At 45.3% G+C, this 19840-nt stretch overlaps 1 protein-coding gene across 5 annotated transcripts in view; it reads left to right on the forward strand.

The window, feature by feature from the left end:
- The window catches only part of CRACD (capping protein inhibiting regulator of actin dynamics), a 238323-nt gene that overhangs the window by 200349 nt on the left and 18134 nt on the right, over window positions 1-19840 (forward strand). For 3 of the 5 annotated variants that reach the window (XM_045834313.1, XM_045834311.1, XM_045834312.1), the window contains 2 exons: window positions 12122-12257; window positions 19542-19706. In XM_045834313.1, coding sequence (XP_045690269.1) covers window positions 12138-12257; window positions 19542-19706 — 285 coding nt within the window. In that variant the 5' untranslated portion in view covers window positions 12122-12137. Of the gene's footprint in view, window positions 1-12121; window positions 12258-14493; window positions 14516-19541; window positions 19707-19840 lie in introns of those variants that run through there. The other 2 variants (XM_045834314.1, XM_045834315.1) reach the window with 2 other exon arrangements.

Below are 19840 nucleotides of genomic sequence, written 5' to 3' on the forward strand. Positions count from 1 at the left end.
GGGTGGGGGTGGGGACTTCATGAGGGAGAGGAGATGGGGAAAGAGACACAGGTCATGTTCAAAACTGCCTACTTAAACTATATGGCTCTGGCTGACCCTATGCACGCCACCACCCCCAAAAGCTAATATAAATCCTGCTCTCTACTTACATGATACACTTCTTCCATCGACACACATACATACATATTAATGTCAAAGGTTTAAAGTAATTTTTAGTCCTGCTCTACTACCTTCACTTTACAAATGGGGAAACTGCGGCACAACGAGATCACAGTGGTGTTAGTGTTAGAGGTGGGACTAGAATCCAAGTCCGCTGATTTTGCATGTGACAATCCTTTTGTCTGGAACAACCCCATCCTTACATCCCTCCTCCAGCTAATTCCCCTTCATCCTTCATTCTTTTGTACAAAGGTGCCTTCCTCAGGAGAGCATGCTTTCTCTGACCCCCCAGCCTAGGTGAGGCCCGCTGCCATTGTTCTCACAGCCTCCTTTCCCTTTCCCGAAGGATGGGCCTGTGTAACTGGCCTTTCACTGCTGGCCTCTAGAACGGTGCCTGGCACACAGCAGGCGTTCATTTATTATTTGTTGGATGAATGAGTACGTGAATGCTGTTCTTTTTACCACTGGACTCTTCGCATTAGACAGTCCTTGTACGTCTGATTTATCCTTCAGCTTCTCACTGTGGTGAAGAGCATCGCTGTGCCTCTGACCTGCTGGAAAAGGGAGATTACACAGCTGGTGTAATGAACTGAGAGTGAAGCTCAGGCATCCCAATTACCGGCATGTGCCTTCGGTCACTGGGCCTTCTGCATTGCAGAAGATGAAGTCAGGATAGACTTGTTTTACTTGGTCATTTATCCTCTGCTCATAGAAACTTGGCATGTGCTGAAATTGAACAGAGATTAGAAAAGAGGTACAAAACAATTAGATGAATAAAAATTGGGTACGATGCAGGGACATTAATAAAGCTGGGCTGAATAAGTCTAGTGGGGAAGAAAGTTGATGAATTGGTTACAGCAGTTATTGGAGACAATTTGTGGGAGAGAACAGATCAGGGGCCAGGGTCCTCTTTTGAATGTGGTGCTTTCACTCATGAGCTGTGTGCCCTTCGCCAAGCCAGCTCCTTTATCTGTTACATGGATATGCTATCTCCTAGGATTATTATGAGGACAAAAAAAATGTATGTGGCATTATACTATCTGCTCTAAGATAGCACTTTACAAATACAGGGTAATATTATTACTGAGATAAAGGGGAGGTTGATAACTACTGTACTTTGCCATGTATAATGTGCACTTGGTTGCCCAAATCTTTGAGGGAAAAATAAGGGTGTCCATTATACATGGGTATAATGAGTACACACCATGGGCACCATAATCCGTGTATAATGTGCACAAAAACTTGGGTGCACATTATACACAGCAAAATATGGGAGTTTTCTACTTCCAGAGTGCAGAGCAAGACCCAGCTGATTCAGATAATGGATAAAAATGTGTACATGAAAAGACCTTTCAGCCCTGGCTGGCATAGCTCAGTGGACTGAGCGCGGGCTGCGAACCAAAGTGTCGCAGGTTCGATTCCCAGTCAGGGTACATGCCTGGGTTGCAGGCCATGACCCCCAGCAACCACACATTGATGTTTCTCTCTCTCTCCCTTCCTTCTCTAAAAATAAATAAATAAAATCTTAAAAAAAAAAAAAAAGAAAAGACCTTTCTCTTGGCCCTGGCTGGCGTAGCTCAGTGGATTGAGCTCAGGCTGTGAACCAAAGTGTCGTAGGTTTGATTCCCAGTCAGGGTACATGCCTGGGTTGCAGGCCATGACCCCCAGCAACCGCACATTGATGTTTCTCTCTCTCTCTATCTCCCTCCCTTCCCTCTCTAAAAAATAAATAAATAAAATCTTTAAAAAAAAAAAAGAAAAAAGAAAAGACCTTTCTCCAGGTGGGGCAGCTGAGGAGTGGGAGAGTTAATACGAGGCCCCCAGAGTCCCTACTGATTGCTCGTTCTGTGTGATGCAGGTCTAGACCCAGAGGCTGGAGTAGATGAACCTTGGACTTCCAGTTCTAAGTGTTTGTGTTTTAAGATTCTAGGTTTTTCTCCTCTTCCTTGAATTTTTTATGATGTTTCTACTGTAATTATATTAGGTAATTGGGTACTCTGTAGCCTAGGGGGTACCGTATAAATTCATTAGAATACTCAAGTTGGGGGGTGAGACTCCAAGATGCCACACAAAATATAATCTGACTCCAGTCTCTTCCAGCAATTCTAGTTTGTTTGATGAGGCTAGTTAATTGCTGTTCAGCATTTCATTTGAATGAGACTCACGGATCTGTTTAGGAAAAAAACTGCTGATCAATTGCAGTTGCCCCTGTTGTCATGGAAACAAGCTGCAACGGGACTATAATTATATTTCCTTATTCCTGAAGTGAATCCCTAATCATTGCTGTGGTAATTACCCAATATCTATGGCCCCAAATTACATGATACTTATCCAAAAAAAAAAAAAAGAAGAAGACAAAGAATAAGGAGGAGGAGGAGGGGGACTGACCTGAGACACATGTTAACTATGCAGCTGCCAGAAGCTTCTCCTTCTTTGGGTGGGGAGAATGTCCCTTTATAGGCTTCAAGGTTAGATGATGTCAGTGAGTCTTAGAATGTGCCCAGCACCTAGACTAGTGGCCAGAAGGCTGTGTCGGGGAGGATGATCTCAGCTATAACAGAAAACACAACTAGTATCTTCAACACAGTTCCAGGTGTCACATGCAGATGACAAAAACCAGTGACAGAAAGGGGACTGTCCCTGTCTTGTGTCATGGTTTGTGAATGAGGAGAACTTTCCAAGGAACGCCTCCCCAGTTTTCCATTGTTCCTCTCACACCAGGCCCTGCTGCAGACATTAGTTCCAGATGAGAGAACTTAACATGGACCTGGCTCTTCTCGACTCCTCCCTGCTCTCCTTAGCACTAAGTATGTCGTGGGTGAGGGATGGAACAGCGTGACTACAGGGCTGACTTCGTTTGCTTTGCTTTGCTTCTCACCTTCTCTCTACTGTGACCTTCTAGTGCCCTGAGCTCTAGGCCACAGGCCATCAAGCACCCTGTCTAATTTCAAGCACTCCTGTGAATAAGCATGGGCTTGGACGCTGGACCTGGTCTCGGGCATCCCAGTAGCATGGAGCATGGCACCCTTTGCTCTCAGGCAGCATCACATGCCACCAGGGAAGAGGGGCAACCTCTTAAAAGAGAAGTATAATCGAAACACCAGAGAGCTGCACTCCTAGTTGTCAATCAAATGGGCTAGGTTGGAAAGGAGAATCAAGCCACAGTTCCAAAAGCACAGTGTGATGGCCGCTTTGGGTAATTGAGCTGTGAGCATCTAGTTCCCCTTCTCAGTAGCACCCAAATTTCCTTTCAGGGAATCAAGTTTGTCTTGCTGTATCTACCGCTGATAGGACATAGTACCAGCTTCCTATGACAGACGCCAAAAGGGCCACTCCCTGTCCCACTATAGCCTGGCATGAGCACATGACCCCTAGCCTAGCCAATCAATCTCTCCTTCCTGGGCTTTGACTTGGCAGGCGGATCGAGGAGGTAAGGGAGATAACTAGGAGAGCCTTCTGGAGCCAGGCTCTTCCTGCCCAGTGACTACTGCTGTGGGCCCTGATGTCTAGGCTGCTAGAGCTCTCTTCAGTCCTGTCTTTTCCCAAGCCTCATCAGTAGCTTCTCCGCTGTTCTTCCGGTAAATTTTTCTTTGGTTGAGTTAGACATAGTTCTGTCGCTTGTGGCTAAGAACTGTAACTGAGGCAGAATGAAACCAGGAAAACTTGGTGAGAGGGAGGTTTGAAATAGAAGGTGGGAAGCAAAGTCTAGAGCAATTTCCCGGTTTGAGTTGAAAAGAAAGCTCAGAAGGAACCTTTAAAAAAGAGATGCTGAACATCCTCCTGAATTGGCATCCACTGGCTTCTCAGACCTTTCCACAGTGGCGTCCTGTGTAGGCCTCCCCTCCCAGAAAGAGGCCCATGACCTGGGAATATCCCCCTCCCCCCTCACCATGTTTGCATCATGCGTTGCATTCCCTCAGAGACCTCTCCACGGAGAACCCAGCTGACAAACTACCCACCCTACAATATTAATCATTTATTCATCCACTGAAAAAGTTTACTCAAAAATTTATCATATAAAGCACCTTTCAAGAAACAAAGATAATACATGTGATCCCTGCCATCGTACAACTCATAGGACTGCGGTGGAGATAAGAAGATACCGTAATTATTGGAATCGCATCTGTGTAGCTTTTTACAATACCAGAGCAACTTTTATTCCCCCTCTCATTTAAGGGATGATTATAGTCAGCATAGCATGAAACAGCAAGAGATACGTGCATAGGGCTCTCAGTGAAAAAAGAGACCCTTTTCTTTTTCTTTTAATTGTTCAGTTACAGTTGTCTCCTTTCCCCCCATTGCTCTCCCCTGCCCTGTTCAACCCTCCACTCTCAAAGATAATCCCCACCCCATTGTCCTTGTCCATGCATCTTTGGTACATGACCCCTTTCTCCCAGGGAAGCAGGAAGGGCTGTGTGGAGTTGATAAGTTTGAGCTGGACCATGAAGAGTGAGTAGGACCTGAACTGAGAGATTGGCCTTGGGCTGTCCCTGGACAGGAAGAGCCGATAGAGCCCAGAGAGGATATTTGGGGAACTGAGTGGTTGGGTTTGAAGTAGGCGAACATTTGATAACAATGGGTAACACTTACACGAGCACTTACACTGCTCATTGAACTCCCAAAAAAGCTCCATGAGGTAGGTCCTCTTGCCATCCTTATTAACAAATGAGTAACCAAGGCCTGTCCAGAGGAGTTTAGGGCCCCACCATGAAGAGCCTTAAATGTTAAGCAACTATTGCAGCTTCACCTGGTAGGATTTAGGCAAAAGGGAACCACTGGAGGTTTCTGAGCTAGCAAATTCACTGCTCTAAGGTTAACAGATGGTTAGAGAGAACAGAAGTGGAGAGGACTTCAGGTGGAGATCATCTACAGGTATCTGTCATCTTACAGGAGGCTGGAGGTGAAACCCAGGCAACAGGGACAATGGCACACTCACTGGCCCTCCACTGCCCTCAGAAGCCCCCCCACTTTTCCTGAGGTTTCTCACTCACATCTTCCTATGTGTTTAAGAACAAACTGTGAGAGCCTCTACTGCCTGCCTGGCTCAGGGGTCAGAGCATCGTGCCAGCAACTTACTCTCAGTGGTCCAGGAAAACAAAAGGCTCATCACACCACACTCGCAGTGTTTGTGTAAGTCTTAAATACTTTCAACATAAAAAATAGTAATGAAAATAAAAACCTCCTCTGAGCAAAACATAAAAAGTGTGACCTTTATATTGCTTTTGGCAAGGTCATTAGCGTCATAATCCAGCCTATGAGGCATGTCCAGAAAGTATCCAGCCATATAACATGAAAAACACAGGTATTTATTGAAGAAGAAACACTGTACATAGGACAATGACATCTCAGTCCCCTTCAAAGTAGGCACCTTGGGACATCACACAGTTCTCCCAGTGTCTGTTCCACTGTTCAAAACACTGCAAAATTCTTTGATGTTATCGCCATCAGCTGTCCTGTCACATTTTCCTGAATCTCGTCAATGGTCTGAAATATCTTCCCTTCCAAAGGTGACTTTAATTTTGGGAAAAGCCAGAAGTCATGGGGTACCAAATCCAGGCTGTAAGGGGTCTGAGCTACCTGGGTGATTTGACGTTTCTCAAAAAAACTGCATAAGACATGATGCATGAGTAGGCGTGTTGTCGTGATGAAGCTGCTGATCACCAGTTGCCCATAAGTGTGGCCATTTTTGTCATATGACATCTCTCAACTGATGAAGAACATTGAGGTAGTACTCCTTATTGATTGTTTGGCCTGGAAGGGCATACTAGTGATGGACAACACCTTCCCAATCAAAGAACACATTAACATGGTCTTGATCTTGCTGTGATTTTGCCGAGCCTTCTCTGGGTGTGGAGAACCAGGAGACTTGCATTGGGATGACTGGGCCTTTGTTTCTGGATCATAGTCATAGACCAACAATTCATCTCTGGTTATGATCTTCTTGAGGAAACCTGGTTCATTGATAGCGGTTTGAATCAAGTCATTAGCAACTGCAGCAAAATGTTCCTTCTACTGTGGTAGCAGAAGCCACAAACAGACTGCTGTGACGCGTTTCATGCCAGGATCCTGCGTCAAAATCTCAGACACAGTAGTTTTTGGAATCTCCTAGTTCTCACAGTCAGTTGTCAGTCTTTGTTGATTGCAGCCCATTCACATTCAACATTCTCAGGTGTTCTGCTCGGTACAGGCCTTCCAGAACTTGGATCATTTTCAACAGATTCTCAACCATCTTAGAAGCATTTGTGTCGTACTTTTATTTGTGTTGTGTTGCCACTCACTGCATCATCCCTGAAAGCCTTCTGAATCATCCGAATAGTTTCTTCAGAGGACTGTTCAAGCTTAACGCAAAATTTGATGTGTATTTATTGCTCTACTCAGTCATTTGAATGCGACAGCCACACAGTACACATGCTCACTCAATGTCATCTACTGCCCCCACTGACTTATAAAGTGAAGTAATCATTATTCACTCATGCGCATTCCATTCCACTCTCTTTGGCTGCCTGGTTACACTGATGTTGCACAAACCATTCTCATTATATTGACAATGGCTGGACTTTTCTGGACAAACCTTGTATGTATTAGAGCACAGTGGGGTAACCCATCCAGGCCTCAGCTGAGTTTTCCGAAATCATTCACAACTTTTAAGGCCATTCAAAACAACCCTGCATCTTGATCTATTGCTGCTACAGTGTGCCCACATATACCATACCACGTTATTGATTAAGCAGCTTCTTAGCACTTTTAGGCAGAATTATGACAGTCAGTGCAGCTGCCCTTGGTTATGGGAAAGGGAAGGAGGTGGAGTAGGGGAGAAGCAGTAGCATCTCTTTCTTCCTGTTCTTCCAACACCGTAATGACTTAGGTGCTAGGGCTTAAATGTAATACAATGTAGGACCCCTAAGCCACTCCAAGTCAATCTTAGTGCTACTAGAAGACACCTTCTCTTAGAATTAGAAGCTTCTGGTCTCCTGTTAAGAGGTCCTGTTCATGGTGTTTAAACCTTCTGTGGTGGGAGGGGTCAGGATGGAACCCAGGGGCTGTTGCCCTGTGAATCAGACACCAGGATCAGCTTTTCAAGCATTGCACCTCAAAATTTCCCATGACTTCAGGCAAACATGAAGGAATCCTCTTCCTCTTCTCCCTCTCTCTTCTTCTCATTTTTCTCCACCTCCCATCACCTCCCTCCTTCTTTTCTTCTTTCTCTTCCTCCTCATTCTTCTCTTCCTTCTCTTGTGGTGTAGACTCTACTAATCTTTCCAGAGAGTCACTGTTTAATTCAGGTAGAGGATATGGAAGTGACGTCAGATCTTTGGTGTGGAATGAGGACTTATGGGACACGTACTTACTGTGCATTAGTGTGTAGTGTACCGTAGTGTCTTTTAGCCATGTCTACACCTAGTTTTGAGTCATAATGCTACATTCATGCATTTTTTAAATCTTCATTAACACACGAGTGTTCACAGCAGCATTATTCACAATAGCCAAAAGATAGAAACAACTCAAATGCCCTTAACAGATGAATGCATAAGTGAAATGTGCTATGTACATGCAATGGAATATTATTCAGCCTTAAAAAGGAATGAAGTTCTGACACATGCTACCACACAGATGAACCTTGAGGGTATTATGCTAAGTGAAATAAGCCAGACACAAAAGGACAATTATATTATGATTCCACTTATATGTGGTACATGGAATAGTCAAATTCATAAAGACAAAAAGGAGAATAGTGATTACAGGGACTAGGGAGAGGGAGGATGAAGAGTTACTGTGGAGTGAGTGTGGAGTTTTGTTTTGGGATGACAGATGGTGGAAACAGCTGTAGAACAATATGAAGGTACCTAATGGTGCTAAACTGTATGCTTAAAAAGAATTAAAATGGTAAATTCTATGTTAGATATATTTTACCACAGTAAAAACATCTCAGTCAATATTATGTAAATATGAAAAAATTCATGGATGCTGGAATCCTATTTGGCATTGACAGATTTGGTGTTTAAGCAATAACACAGTTTCACACTGAGATCTCTGCATGTGGACTATCCAGCTTCAGTTCCAGCCCTGCTTCAGACTCTGGAACTTGGGGCAACGTTTCCTCCCGCTCTTTGTCTCAGCCTTCCCTTCTGAGACTAGGAAGTGAACTGTGTTGTGGGGCCGTTTGGAGCCAGAACTGGTACCCATGATTACCAAACAAATTTATATTAACCAAATTGACAAGCATCTAATGTTGACTTGCATTATGGAAACTGGATTATTAGGAAAGATTGTTCATTCTTATAATTAATAAAACAATAAGCGTACTCCTCCACTCTTTCTTCTTAAAATGGGACAAAAACCAGATTTAAGGAGAAAAAGGTACAAATGTTTTGGGTCACTTTGCAAAGTAATCCTCTTAAGAGCAATGGCCATATTGACAAGTATGTTCTAATGTGTAGAAACATTATAGATGCCAAAAAGTTATTCGATCCCTTTCACTTAAGGCTGTAATGAAGTAGCTTAGAGCATATCAGTGCTGCCTCCAAGTACAACTGGGAAAAACGGATAGAATATTAAAGACATCTGTTCGAAGGCATCAGATTGCTGCTGAGGAACCAGACTTGAGCGATGAGATCCTGGAGAGAAAGGAAGCCCATTACGTTGAGCCCAGCTGCATATGGCTTCTTTCCTGTGGGCGTTAGTTGACTCCAGCTGAGGATGGCTGTCAAGGGTGGAGAGGGCAGCAACACTGCAGTCCCTCTCATGGGGCCAGCAACAGGAAAGTTAGAAGTAGAGGTGGCCCTGACAACTAGGACTTGAGACACTAAAATCCCCAAGAGCAGACAAGACCAGAAGAATGAACATAACCCTAGACAACAACTATTTTGAGGCATTTGTTGATAAAGCAGCACAGGTTAGGGGCTGAAAGGTTTGGGGCAGTCAGTGGTACTGGAAAGACAAAAAGTGGACTTTGGGGCCCACCAAGGAGGAAGACCTCAGGAAATAATGCAGGTCCTTAGCTGAGGCTCCAGGAGACGTACACCCTAGAAGAGGGGACAAAGTAGAGGTCGTCTGGGCCTGACAGGGTTGCTAGCCAGCCTCGATGATGAGTTCAGTCCCCGATTGGATTGAGGTCATTGGGTTGAGGTCAGCTAGAGAAGCCAGTGAATCCTCTCTGGAAGAAGAAAACAACCCAGCCTGTACAATTTTTCATGCATGATGTGGGGAATTCAATTAAAAACTTACTAGGCAGCTAAGAAGGAGGTTATGAGGAAAACAAGATAATACAAATATACCCAAAGGGGCCTAAGATACTACAGTTTCAGACAGAGACTTTTAAATAATTGTGATTAATATATTCCAAAAACAGTTGGCAAGATGGAGAATTTCACCAGAGAATTAGAATCTATTAAAAAGAGTCAAATGGAAATTTTATATCTGAAAAACACTACTGAAATTAAGAACTCAGTTGGTAGTTTTAACAGCAGACTGCACACGACAAAAGGGAATCGATAGGCTGAAGGCTAAGTTGGTAGAAAAATCCAGACTGAATCACATTAAGTAAAAAGAATGACAGATACAGAAACCAGCATAGACGTATGGCTCATGATGAAAGGTTCTAACAGTGAAGAGTCAGAGGGGGAATAAAGGAAAAATGGGGCAGAAGCAATATTCAAGTAGGTAATGGCTGAGAGTTTTCCAAAACTGGGGAAAGACACCAAGCCACAGGTTTAAGAAGTGTTATACACCCCCACCTGAGTAAGTCTGAAGAATTACACACCTACCCACAACTGCCAGAAAGCAATGAGAAAGAATAACATCTTAAAATCAGCTATAAATAAAAGCTAGACTACCCATCTTTTCAAAGAAGCAGTACTATAATCTACAGAAATCCTATAGGGCAACATCATAACTGATGGTAAAATAGTGAATGTGTTCTTGCCCATTTTGGGAACATGACAAAGTCTACCATCACCACTTCTGTTCAGCTTTTTATGAAGATCCTAGCTAATGCAATGTGGCCAACAGAAAAAGTAAGATTAAAAATGAAGAAACAAAACTTGTCCTTTGTCACAGGCAACCTGATCATAGAAATACAGAGATAAGGGTAGCCGTCTTGAAAAAAAAAAATCAAAGCTGGAGAATTTAAACTACTAAGTACAGAGGCTCATTAACAAGCTATAGTGTAATCTGTGGTGGTAGACCTCAGAACAGTGATTACCAGAATAACGGTAGAGGACTTTTTTGTCTAGAAAAAAGCACAAGGAAACCTCCAGGGTGAAGCAAATAGCTATATTTTGATCTTCGTGGGGGTTACACAGTTGCATACGTGAGTAAAAATTTATCAAGCTGTATACTTGTGGTTTTAGCACTTTATTGAGTTATATCTCAAAAAATAGAAAAAACAAAAATAAAGAGCATTCTATACTAAAAAAATGCTCTGCTAATTAAGATAGTGTGGATAATTTCTAAAAAAAAAAAAAGAAAAGCAAAAAAAACGAACTTGCGCACCAACACAAGTCAGCCAGTGGGACAGAGGCCAGAAACAGATCCACGCTGCAATCACAGTCACTTAATTTATGGCAAGCCTCTTGCTGTCTTTAAGCCTTAGTCTGTTTCCTCATCTATAAAATAGACTTCTTAGCGTATAGACTTCTCGTAGTCTATTAAGAGCATCACTCGTGGGAGGGATGCCCTAAGGCCTTCCACTAAGCTGAGACACCAGATCTGAATTCAGTTTCTCACTCCACTTAGAGCAGCCGGTTGGATGACTCAAGATAAGGTTGTTTGCTCCCTGAGTGTCATCCGCAGCCAGCTGCTGGCGATGAGATGGTGAAAGTAAAACTCGGCACAGTGCGTTCATCAAAGTGTACAGGGTGGTGGTGGTGTTGTCATTGTTGTTGTTGCCTGAAATCACATAGCCAGGAGGCTCACATCCAAGCCTTTTGTTTCTTAACCACGTGGGCCTTTTTTTTTTTTAACTGTACTGCCTATAATTTGGCAAATTAGATTTGGTACTCAGTCTGTCCAACTCAGCCTAGACTTGGCTGGGCCTCGGCCCATTGCATTTGGCACATGGTCACTGATGAACCTGCAGGTGGTCACTGGTACAACCTTTCTGGGGCATGGAGAGGGAGCAGTGGTGCTCTGTCACCCACGGGTGCTGCCTGTGTGCCCACCCCGGGGGAGGGGCCTCCCTCACCTCGGGAGGGTGTGAGATCTGCTTGCCCCTCGAACAGCCTGGATGTGTCTTCCTTCCCAGAAATACGTTTGTTTCCCAGATCAGGTCAGACCAGTTGGCTTCTGCTGCTGCTGCTTCTTCCTGCAGTTCACCCTGCCTGTGCCTCCCTGTCAGGTAGAAGTCCGGACCTCTCGCGCAGTCCAGGCCTCCAACTGACATGTTAATTGTTGGGCACCTGCACCAGGAAGCCGACCAATGTGCATGAAGCCCATCAGAATGGCCCTTTCTCCTGTTTCCTATGGAGTCTCGAGAGATTATTTATTCCCATAGTCCCTATCCGCAATTCTACTTCTCGTTTCAAATATATATATCTTTCTTCCAATTCAATTGTAATCTGAAAGAAGAAAACTCTTGCCTCATACTCTAGATCCAAATGTTACTTAAAAAGGGGTGAGTGGCAAGACCTGGTGGGGTAGAACTGGTGGTGACAGCTCGTCAGGAGAAAGGCTCCCCCTGTCAGAAGTCCTGCAGGGCCTTCTGTCCCGGGTCCCCTGCAGGTGCAGAACTGCCTGAGCTCTCAGCCAGTGGCTCGGACACGTTGTGGTGGTGGAGACACGGTCCCTCACCCCTGTGGGGCCCCTCCGTCTGCCCGGCCACTTGGCTGACCCGCAGCAGAAAAGGACACGCGCTGGGCGAGACTGGGGATGTGGGTGGAGCTCCCAAATCTGGAGGAGCAGGAAACTAATTGCCAAAAGAAATTTTATCATCCTAATAAAATGAAGCACATGGTTTGCATTCCAGGTCCTTCAACTATTCTATGGGAACCCGGGCGTTTTCCCATGACAGTATTTTTATCCCTGATGGGGGAGCAGAAAGTGAGCAGACAGTTCAAGCAATGTCACAGGACAACATCCTGGGCAAAGTCAAAACTCTTCAGGTAAGACAGCTTGAGACTGGAAGGTTAGAGCCAAGAGGGGGCCTGGCTATGGAGGGAAGTGGGGGAAACCCCCAGCTTGGCCTTGAGTAATGTTTGGGGAGGTCCAGGGAGAGCTCCCAGTGAGAATTTTTGCTTATTTGAACCTGAGTCTCTACTCCTTCCCTCCACCTGTGAGAGGGGCCCTGTCACCACTGCACCCACCTTCATCACAGCCCCGCTCTTTTTCTCTCAAACTGTTCCCTCATTTTTAAGTGGACATCATGAGGACAAGTACGCGAGACAAGCTCCATGACTTGGACGGGAGGAAGGAGTTCCTGGCCCCTAAAGTGGTGCTGTGATCCCCAAGCACAGGCTGGCTGTCGGCGGAGGGCATGCACAGCAAGTGCTCACTCTCCGGGGCTCCCTGCTTGGACAGTGAACGGAGCCGTGGTTATAAATCTGCCCCGGCCTGAGCCCCCTTGGCTCAGAGCACTGCCATGAAGCTCTTAACTTCCCTCCGTCCGGCTGCAGAACTGGGCAGTTTTCCTACAAAAAAATTGACTTGGGTGGTAACTCCTTAGTAATGAAAATACAGTTGACCCTTGAGCAGCACGGGTTTGAAATGCACGGATCCACTTATATGTAGATTTTTTTCAATAAAGACTATATATATATTTTCTCTCCCTTAGGATTCTCTTAATAACAGTGTCTTTTCTCTAGAGTACTTTATCGTAAGAATACAGTATGTGATATGTATAACAGACAAAATGTGTGTTCATAAGCTGTTTACATTCTTGGTAAGGCTATTCTGGTCAACAGTAGGCTATTAGTAGTTAAGTTTTGGGCGAGTCAGAAGTTGTATGTGGATTTTCAGTTGCCCCAGGGGTTGGTGCCCCTAACGCCTGCATTGTTCAAGGCTCAACTGTATAATAAAATAATTCTTCTGTGAATGTGATTCAGATAAATGGGGATTCCAGGGAGAGCAAGGGAGTGAAGGCACCTGGGATCTGACTATGCAGGTTTGTTTGCTCGATTGCTTTGGAGAGCTCGCTCATGAGGCACAAGTGCCTGAGCTGGCTCATCTCTGAGACAGGAGTGCCTGGAGGCGATCCAAATTAGGAACAGGGAACTCTGGTCCACTGGCTTCCATCTGTCTCTAGTCCCCAGCAGTGGGTGAGCCAGTGAGTGAATGAGCAAGACAAAGAAAGGAACAGCTGGCTCGAGTAGGTGCTGACACGATGAAGGGTTATACTCAGATTTTTCTGTTTTTCTGAAATGTTCTTGTTTCTACCGAACATTAGCTATGTATTTTGTGATTGGTGTTTTGTTGCACATTACACACACACACACTCAGCTGAACATAGCATATGGCAAGCAGGAAAATAGCCAGCACCCTGGAACTGCACCCAAACTTGTCTAGATCTTGGCACCTACTAGCACCACTGCCCAAGGCCACAGTCCTGTCCCCGAGCCAAGGAGGCACTGCCCTCAGATGCTGGCTTTTCCGAGCCAGGCTGCGCTCTTGTGCTTGCCGGCTGTGCTGTTATCTATAGACTCAGAAGAAAAAGCAAGCTGTCACTTCTCACAGGTTGAAAAATTACCCTTCCATCTTGAAATCTTTTGATTCCTGGAATATTGTTCCTCAGAAGCTCTGAACCCCTGGCTTATAACATCTGCTTTCTAAGAGGAGTGACTTACAGATTTTAGTCCCTGAAACAGCTGTATTTTAGGAGGGCTTTCTAGGACTTCTTTAAGAATCTATTATCTTAAGTGATACCTGCTCTGTAACATCACAACACATGCCACTCCTCCAAGAGGAGTGGCTTTGGAGTGGTAAGTGATATGTAATCCTACAGTATTGAAAATATAGAAACTCAGTAAGGTGTGTGACTGCCTGTCATTCCCATGAACGGGAAGGCACAGTTTTAGAGAATCCAATCTCATAATTAATAAACATAAAACAACCAACTTCCCTGAAGCAACAATTCTTTCTATTAACACTGTGAGGAAAGCAGAATAACTATCTAATTTGAGGGCTCTCTTTTGACAATATCTGTTCATATGAAGTTTTTCCTAATTTTGTTTCTGTGAGACAGATTTATAAGCTTCCTTACAGCTCAGTAGTTATTTTAAAAATAAATAAAAAGCTTTGCTTTTTGAAGAGGGAAATGGGGACCATTATCATAGAAAATGTAATTTTTGGAGTGACTTAAGATATAACTGTATCATCCCCAAAAGGCTGTGCTTTATTTTTCAGTCGACTAAGCAGTATGTTCCTGGTAAGTCGTAGAAATAGTAGTTAACTCTATTAAATTGCATGAATGCTTTGCATTTTTCCATGACATTATGCTGGTATTAATGCTTAGTAAGCAGCATAACAGACCGCCCTTCGCAGACTCCAGCATGGAATGAGGGTGTTTAGTTATGTCAGAGGCATGTATGTTTTTCTTTTAGTGTCTGAAATTGTCTTTGTGTATCTGTGTATGTTTATTTTAAAAAGAGAGAAGTAATGGATAAAACCTATTTGACAGTAAATGTCCTAGCAAGCTGATTAGCCACCATTATTAAGGCATTCCTTTGAAATGAGATTTCTACTGAAATGCCATTTAGAACAAAACAAAACAAACATTTTTCTCTGAGTTAAGAAACTTCCCAACCCCCGGAAACCCACGGAACTGTGCCTGTAATGAGTGTATTTGAAAAGGTTGCCCCCTAGTGGCCCTATGTAGTCATCTCTGCTAAAACTGTTGTCTGTTGCACATGCAGCGGTTAGTATCTCTCTGTGGGGTACAGAGTGACTGAATACAGCATAAATAAGCCTACACTTTTCTGAATAACGTGAACCTACCACCTGCGAAAATTTCTGTGGCAAACGACTGAGTCTCTGTTCATCTGGTATAGCATGAGTAACTTTGTTAAGATGTGCACTTCATTGCCTTTGGACTATAGTGACCTTGACATTTCCCACAGCCGCCCAGGGCACGGATCAGGGAGGTACCCGTTTATTTTAGATCAGACCAGGCTGTGAAGTATCTACCAGCCCATGATAAAACTCAGGAACGCCACAGTCTAAGCCTGCAGGTAATTTTTAGAATTGTACCACACCTTTGTCATAAAGTCCTTAGCGTATTAATCCACAAACTATTTAGCTCAAGAGGAAAAACCTCCATCCTTAGTAGCTGCTGTCTCCTGCTGAGCTGGATTTCACTTGAAAATGCCCCAGTGTCAGGTGCTTGAGGATTTGGACACCTCATGCTGCTGTCGAGGACACGAAGAATAGATACCTGCTCTTACTCACTTCTTCGCAGAGTAGCTGTCTTCCAACCTGTATGCCTTTTCTTTTGCTTTTCAACGTGTTTTCACTGTGGGAGTGTCTGCAGTTCACTCAAGAAGATGGCAATTTTATTTTTCCTCTGTTTTATTCTTTCAGACGTAGTCTGAAGAATGAAACATCTGGGGGACTCTAAAGACTGGCAGTGTGAGAGCTGCAGAATATGACATGCTTGGAATTTCCACAGCACAAAAAAAGCCTCATAAATATGGATGCACATTCCTATAGCATCACTCTCCAACATTCCATATTATGACAAAATGGCCCAGTTTGAATGAATAAAATATAGTCCCTTTCAGCTCACATTCCAGTCTCAACAGATACACCATTCATAGCTGCAAGCAGCACAGACTCCCCATATAGGCACAACTTTCCACTCTCCCCTCTGGTTATACTCATGTGTATAAGGATCCATGAGCATTTTTTTTAGTAGTAATTATTTTTTCCTCTGAAAACTGAAGGGAAAGTTCATTTAGCAATCTGTTTTTTCAGTGATTGCTTATATGAAAGTTTCTCTGTAACAATGCTTGAATAGTGGGCAGAATTAAAATCACCAAAAAGCCACATTTATCCCTGTATTCAATTCACACAATACCTGAGACTGCCAAATAGGCTTTCACAATAACATTTTCATTGTCAGTAAATCACAGAGTGTGGTGAGGGCCCAATCTTCCCGTCAGCTGAAGGAAGCATTTGGATGGAGCGGGAACCACGGAGAAGGGAAAATGTGCAGGTGCAGGAGCCTTGACCTCAAGAGCCTAGGGATCAGTCCCCATGGCCTTGAACTCTGAGTCCTGTCCCCAGGCCACTTAGGGTCTCCTTTCTGATAGTGGCAGGATATGTCTGTGAAGACAGTCCTTTGTCTGGACAGAAGTTTGCAGCCCTGTCCCTAAACGGTGGCTGTCATTTCTTTGATGACCTGGTTCCTCCCCTTCATTCCTCCCCTCCCGCAATCCCACTTCCTCCTCCTAAGGCCTGTAGCTACCAGCCTGAATTTATTTTCTCTGGAGGGAATTTAAATCAGCTGTTTCACAGAGGTGCACATTGTCGTGCACAACAGCAACGGCATGTGTTTCTGTTGCCAGATTGAACGTATCTGTGACATAAATCAGCCCTTTGCTTTCTGCACATCCTTCCTCCCCTCACCCAGACTTCAGCTGCCTCACCTCCAGTCCGGCCCACTGCTCTTCCTGGGCTGGCCACTCTTCCTCTCCATGCATCTCCTCTGCATGCATTTCCTCTGAGCCTGCACCTTCCTCTCTGTTCATCTCTGGTCCTTAACATTCTACTTCACTTCTTTGCATTACTCCTCCCATTTCCCAGCTTTGTCCCATGGACCTTATTTCTCCTTCACTTACTCAGAGTTTTGTTTTTTTGTTGGTTTTTTTTTCTATTTTATCTTTCATTTTTCCATTGGTAGTCGTGATTACCATGATGACATTTTGCCACATCCTCGTCTGTCCCCTAAGCATCAGGATGGACCAACAGCAGCATTCTGAAAAAGGCCCTAATGAAGTAAAATATCGGCACATTCATTCTGTTTTGTGATGGTGGCAAAAATCCTAACTAAATGGCATGATAGCATTAGGCCAGGTTCTCCCTGGAAGCTTGTTACAGAATTATTCTTTCCATTGTACATAGAAGAAACCCCCTCATTTAGTCATTCAGGAGCAGTAGTAGAGGGCGGAGCCTGACTACGAGAGGTCTCCATCTCCGGGCATTTAGCACAGTTTTCAGCTCTCAGCCCACACTCCTAGAGAAGGGCCAACTGGTACACCCGAGGCTGGGCTGGGAGCCATTCCCACCCCTGCTTCCCAGGTTCCCATCCCCTCCCCACAGGGCAGCAGAGTGAGAAGGGCCTGTGACGTTGTCCTCTTGTCTAACTCCATCTGCTGTTCTAACTGTGCCTGCTTATGGACCTGCTTAGAGTAGATACTAACTGCCGCTTCCTGCTGAACCTGTTTTCAGAGACGCCCTTTTTCAGCCTTCTGTTCCCTAAAATGCTCTTAGGCTGCTGGAGCTGTACTTCACTGGCTGGCCTCAGGCTTTTGATATGTGTGCCTTCCCTGTGGCTGGTGTTGGGGGAGACGGGCTGGGACTGAAATCCCAGCTGAGCAAACACAAGTCCCTGTCGTTCTGTGCTCCTGACTTGGCATGCTGGGGTGCCGGGGTGGGGGGTGCGGGCAGGGGAGTCTTAGGCTCATCTCTTTCCTGTCTCTGCAATCTCACCATCCACCGTGCAAGGCTGAGGGGGAGCTGGGTGCAGGTGGGTGGATTCAGAGGGAGCAGGGGCATTTCCCCTGAGGGGTTCTCGGACAGGAAACCTCAGTAAGGTATAAAATGCCGCACCAGGTTTTCATTCCTGCCCCTGTAAGAAGGAGGTGTGCTGTCAAATGTGTAAGAACCGGTGGAGTACAATGAAAACAACACTGAATGTGGGTTTAGCAAACCTAGATCCATAGTCCTTCGGGGCCACTCATTCTTTTCATAAGCCTGGGCCAGCCACCTCTCCCTGCTGGGCCTCTGACTTGTTTGCAAACTGAGGGGTTGAACTACATGATCGCTAAGGCTCTCGGCAGCTCTGTGGGATTACATATTAGCCCAATTAAAGACAAATATCAGATAGTGTACTCTTTCTTTCTTTTTTTTTTTTTTTTTGAGGCATAAAAAGACTATGAAATCCAAGTACCTAGATCTAGAGCAGCAGCTCTGAACTGCAAGCAGTTCCACTCCCCACCCCCACCCTGGGGACATTGGGCCACATCTAAAGACAATTTCGGTAGTCTCAACTGGGGGAAGAGGGATTGCTGCTGCCATCTAGTGTCCATAGGCCATGGGTGCTGCCAAATACCCTGTCATGCACAGGACAGCCCCTCCACAGCAAAGAATTATTTGGCGCAAAAGGTGGGCAGGACCGGGCTGGAGAAACCCCGCTCCAGCCCAAGGCAGTAGGCGGCTTGTACGGTGCACTCAGTTCCATGGTCTCTCAGGTCACCACGCACGGCACGCCTGTTTTCCTTCCTGAACGCCGTTTGTTTTCTCTGACACAGCCCTTGAAATATTTTGCCCCGTCTTTAGCTATCGTGTTTATGTATTTTCTTCAGAGAATATACAAGTATTTCCTTTTCTAATCTGGCTTTTCTCTAATTCCAAACACTATTTTTCCTCCTGATTTCTACCCCCTGTTTTTCCATCCCGTCTTCCTATCCTGTGAGCTACCACCCATGGGCAAGCAGTCCCTCCTTGATGCTTTTTCCTGCCTACTCCTCCGTCCCTCCTCCACGTGGTGTCATCTGTCCCCTAGTGCACAGTGGGCAGCATCAGCGAGGCAAAGAGGAGGTCCTGGTGGCAGGACAAGATTCTGTCCCTCCTGTGGTTTCAGCGTTGGTCATGGAAAGATGTGCTGGCCCTGGGGCCTTCATCACCTTGGCAGTGGCACCCACTGTGACTAGAACGTGATGTTCAGGCTGGTGCGGAAGGTAGTGGAAGTAAAAATACTCAAGGGGGATGTGTCCAGAGGGGCCTGCCGGGCTCCCTTGTTGCAGCCATCACAGGGGACTGGATTTCCCCGGGGGCTCCTGTATTTCATGAAACTGTTTTCTGTGCAGTGCTTATACTTTAAAAAGACTTTTTGAATAAATTAACTTAGAGGTCAATCAAAATTTTTTTGTCATAACACATATCCCAGCTTTTGGTTCGGAAGTGGGTCTCTCTACCCCTGGGAAACAGACGGCTCCACGGAAGACGTGGCCGGATGAGAAAGCTCATGGCTCGAAGGTGGGAAGGAAAGTGAGCAGAAGGTGGGAGACACACTCACTTGTGATGGACGGCAGCGGGCTCGGACCGGCACGGTGTTTAGAAGCATCTGTGATCAGAACGTGCCTCAGTGCCTACTAGACAAGTGGGAGGACCTGATTGTGGTTACTGGAAACCGCTTTGCTGCTTCAGAACATCTTTCTTCTGTTTCCCTCCAGCGACAGTTGGGCAAGAACATCAAGTTTGGGCAGCCGCCACCCAGTGCCACTCCCATGAAGAAGGCGGACAGTGGAGAGGCTAGCTTAGAAGAGGACCTGTTCCTGGCCAGTCCCATGGAGATTGTCACTCAGCAGGACATCGTCCTCTCCGACTCCGAGAACAAAGTAAGGCTCCTCCAGGCAATGCCTTGACTGCTCATGAGCCCCGGAGGATCCCGGGCACCAGACAGGCATCCAGGAACTCGGGGGGCTGCAGTGCAAGGGGGGAAGGTGGGAGAAGCTTTCCTGATGAGTGGCCT

Source organism: Phyllostomus hastatus, unplaced genomic scaffold (genome assembly GCF_019186645.2).
Source record: "Phyllostomus hastatus isolate PE091 unplaced genomic scaffold, TTU_PhHast_1.1 phas_contig_196, whole genome shotgun sequence".
Classification (NCBI taxonomy): Eukaryota; Metazoa; Chordata; class Mammalia; order Chiroptera; family Phyllostomidae; genus Phyllostomus; species Phyllostomus hastatus.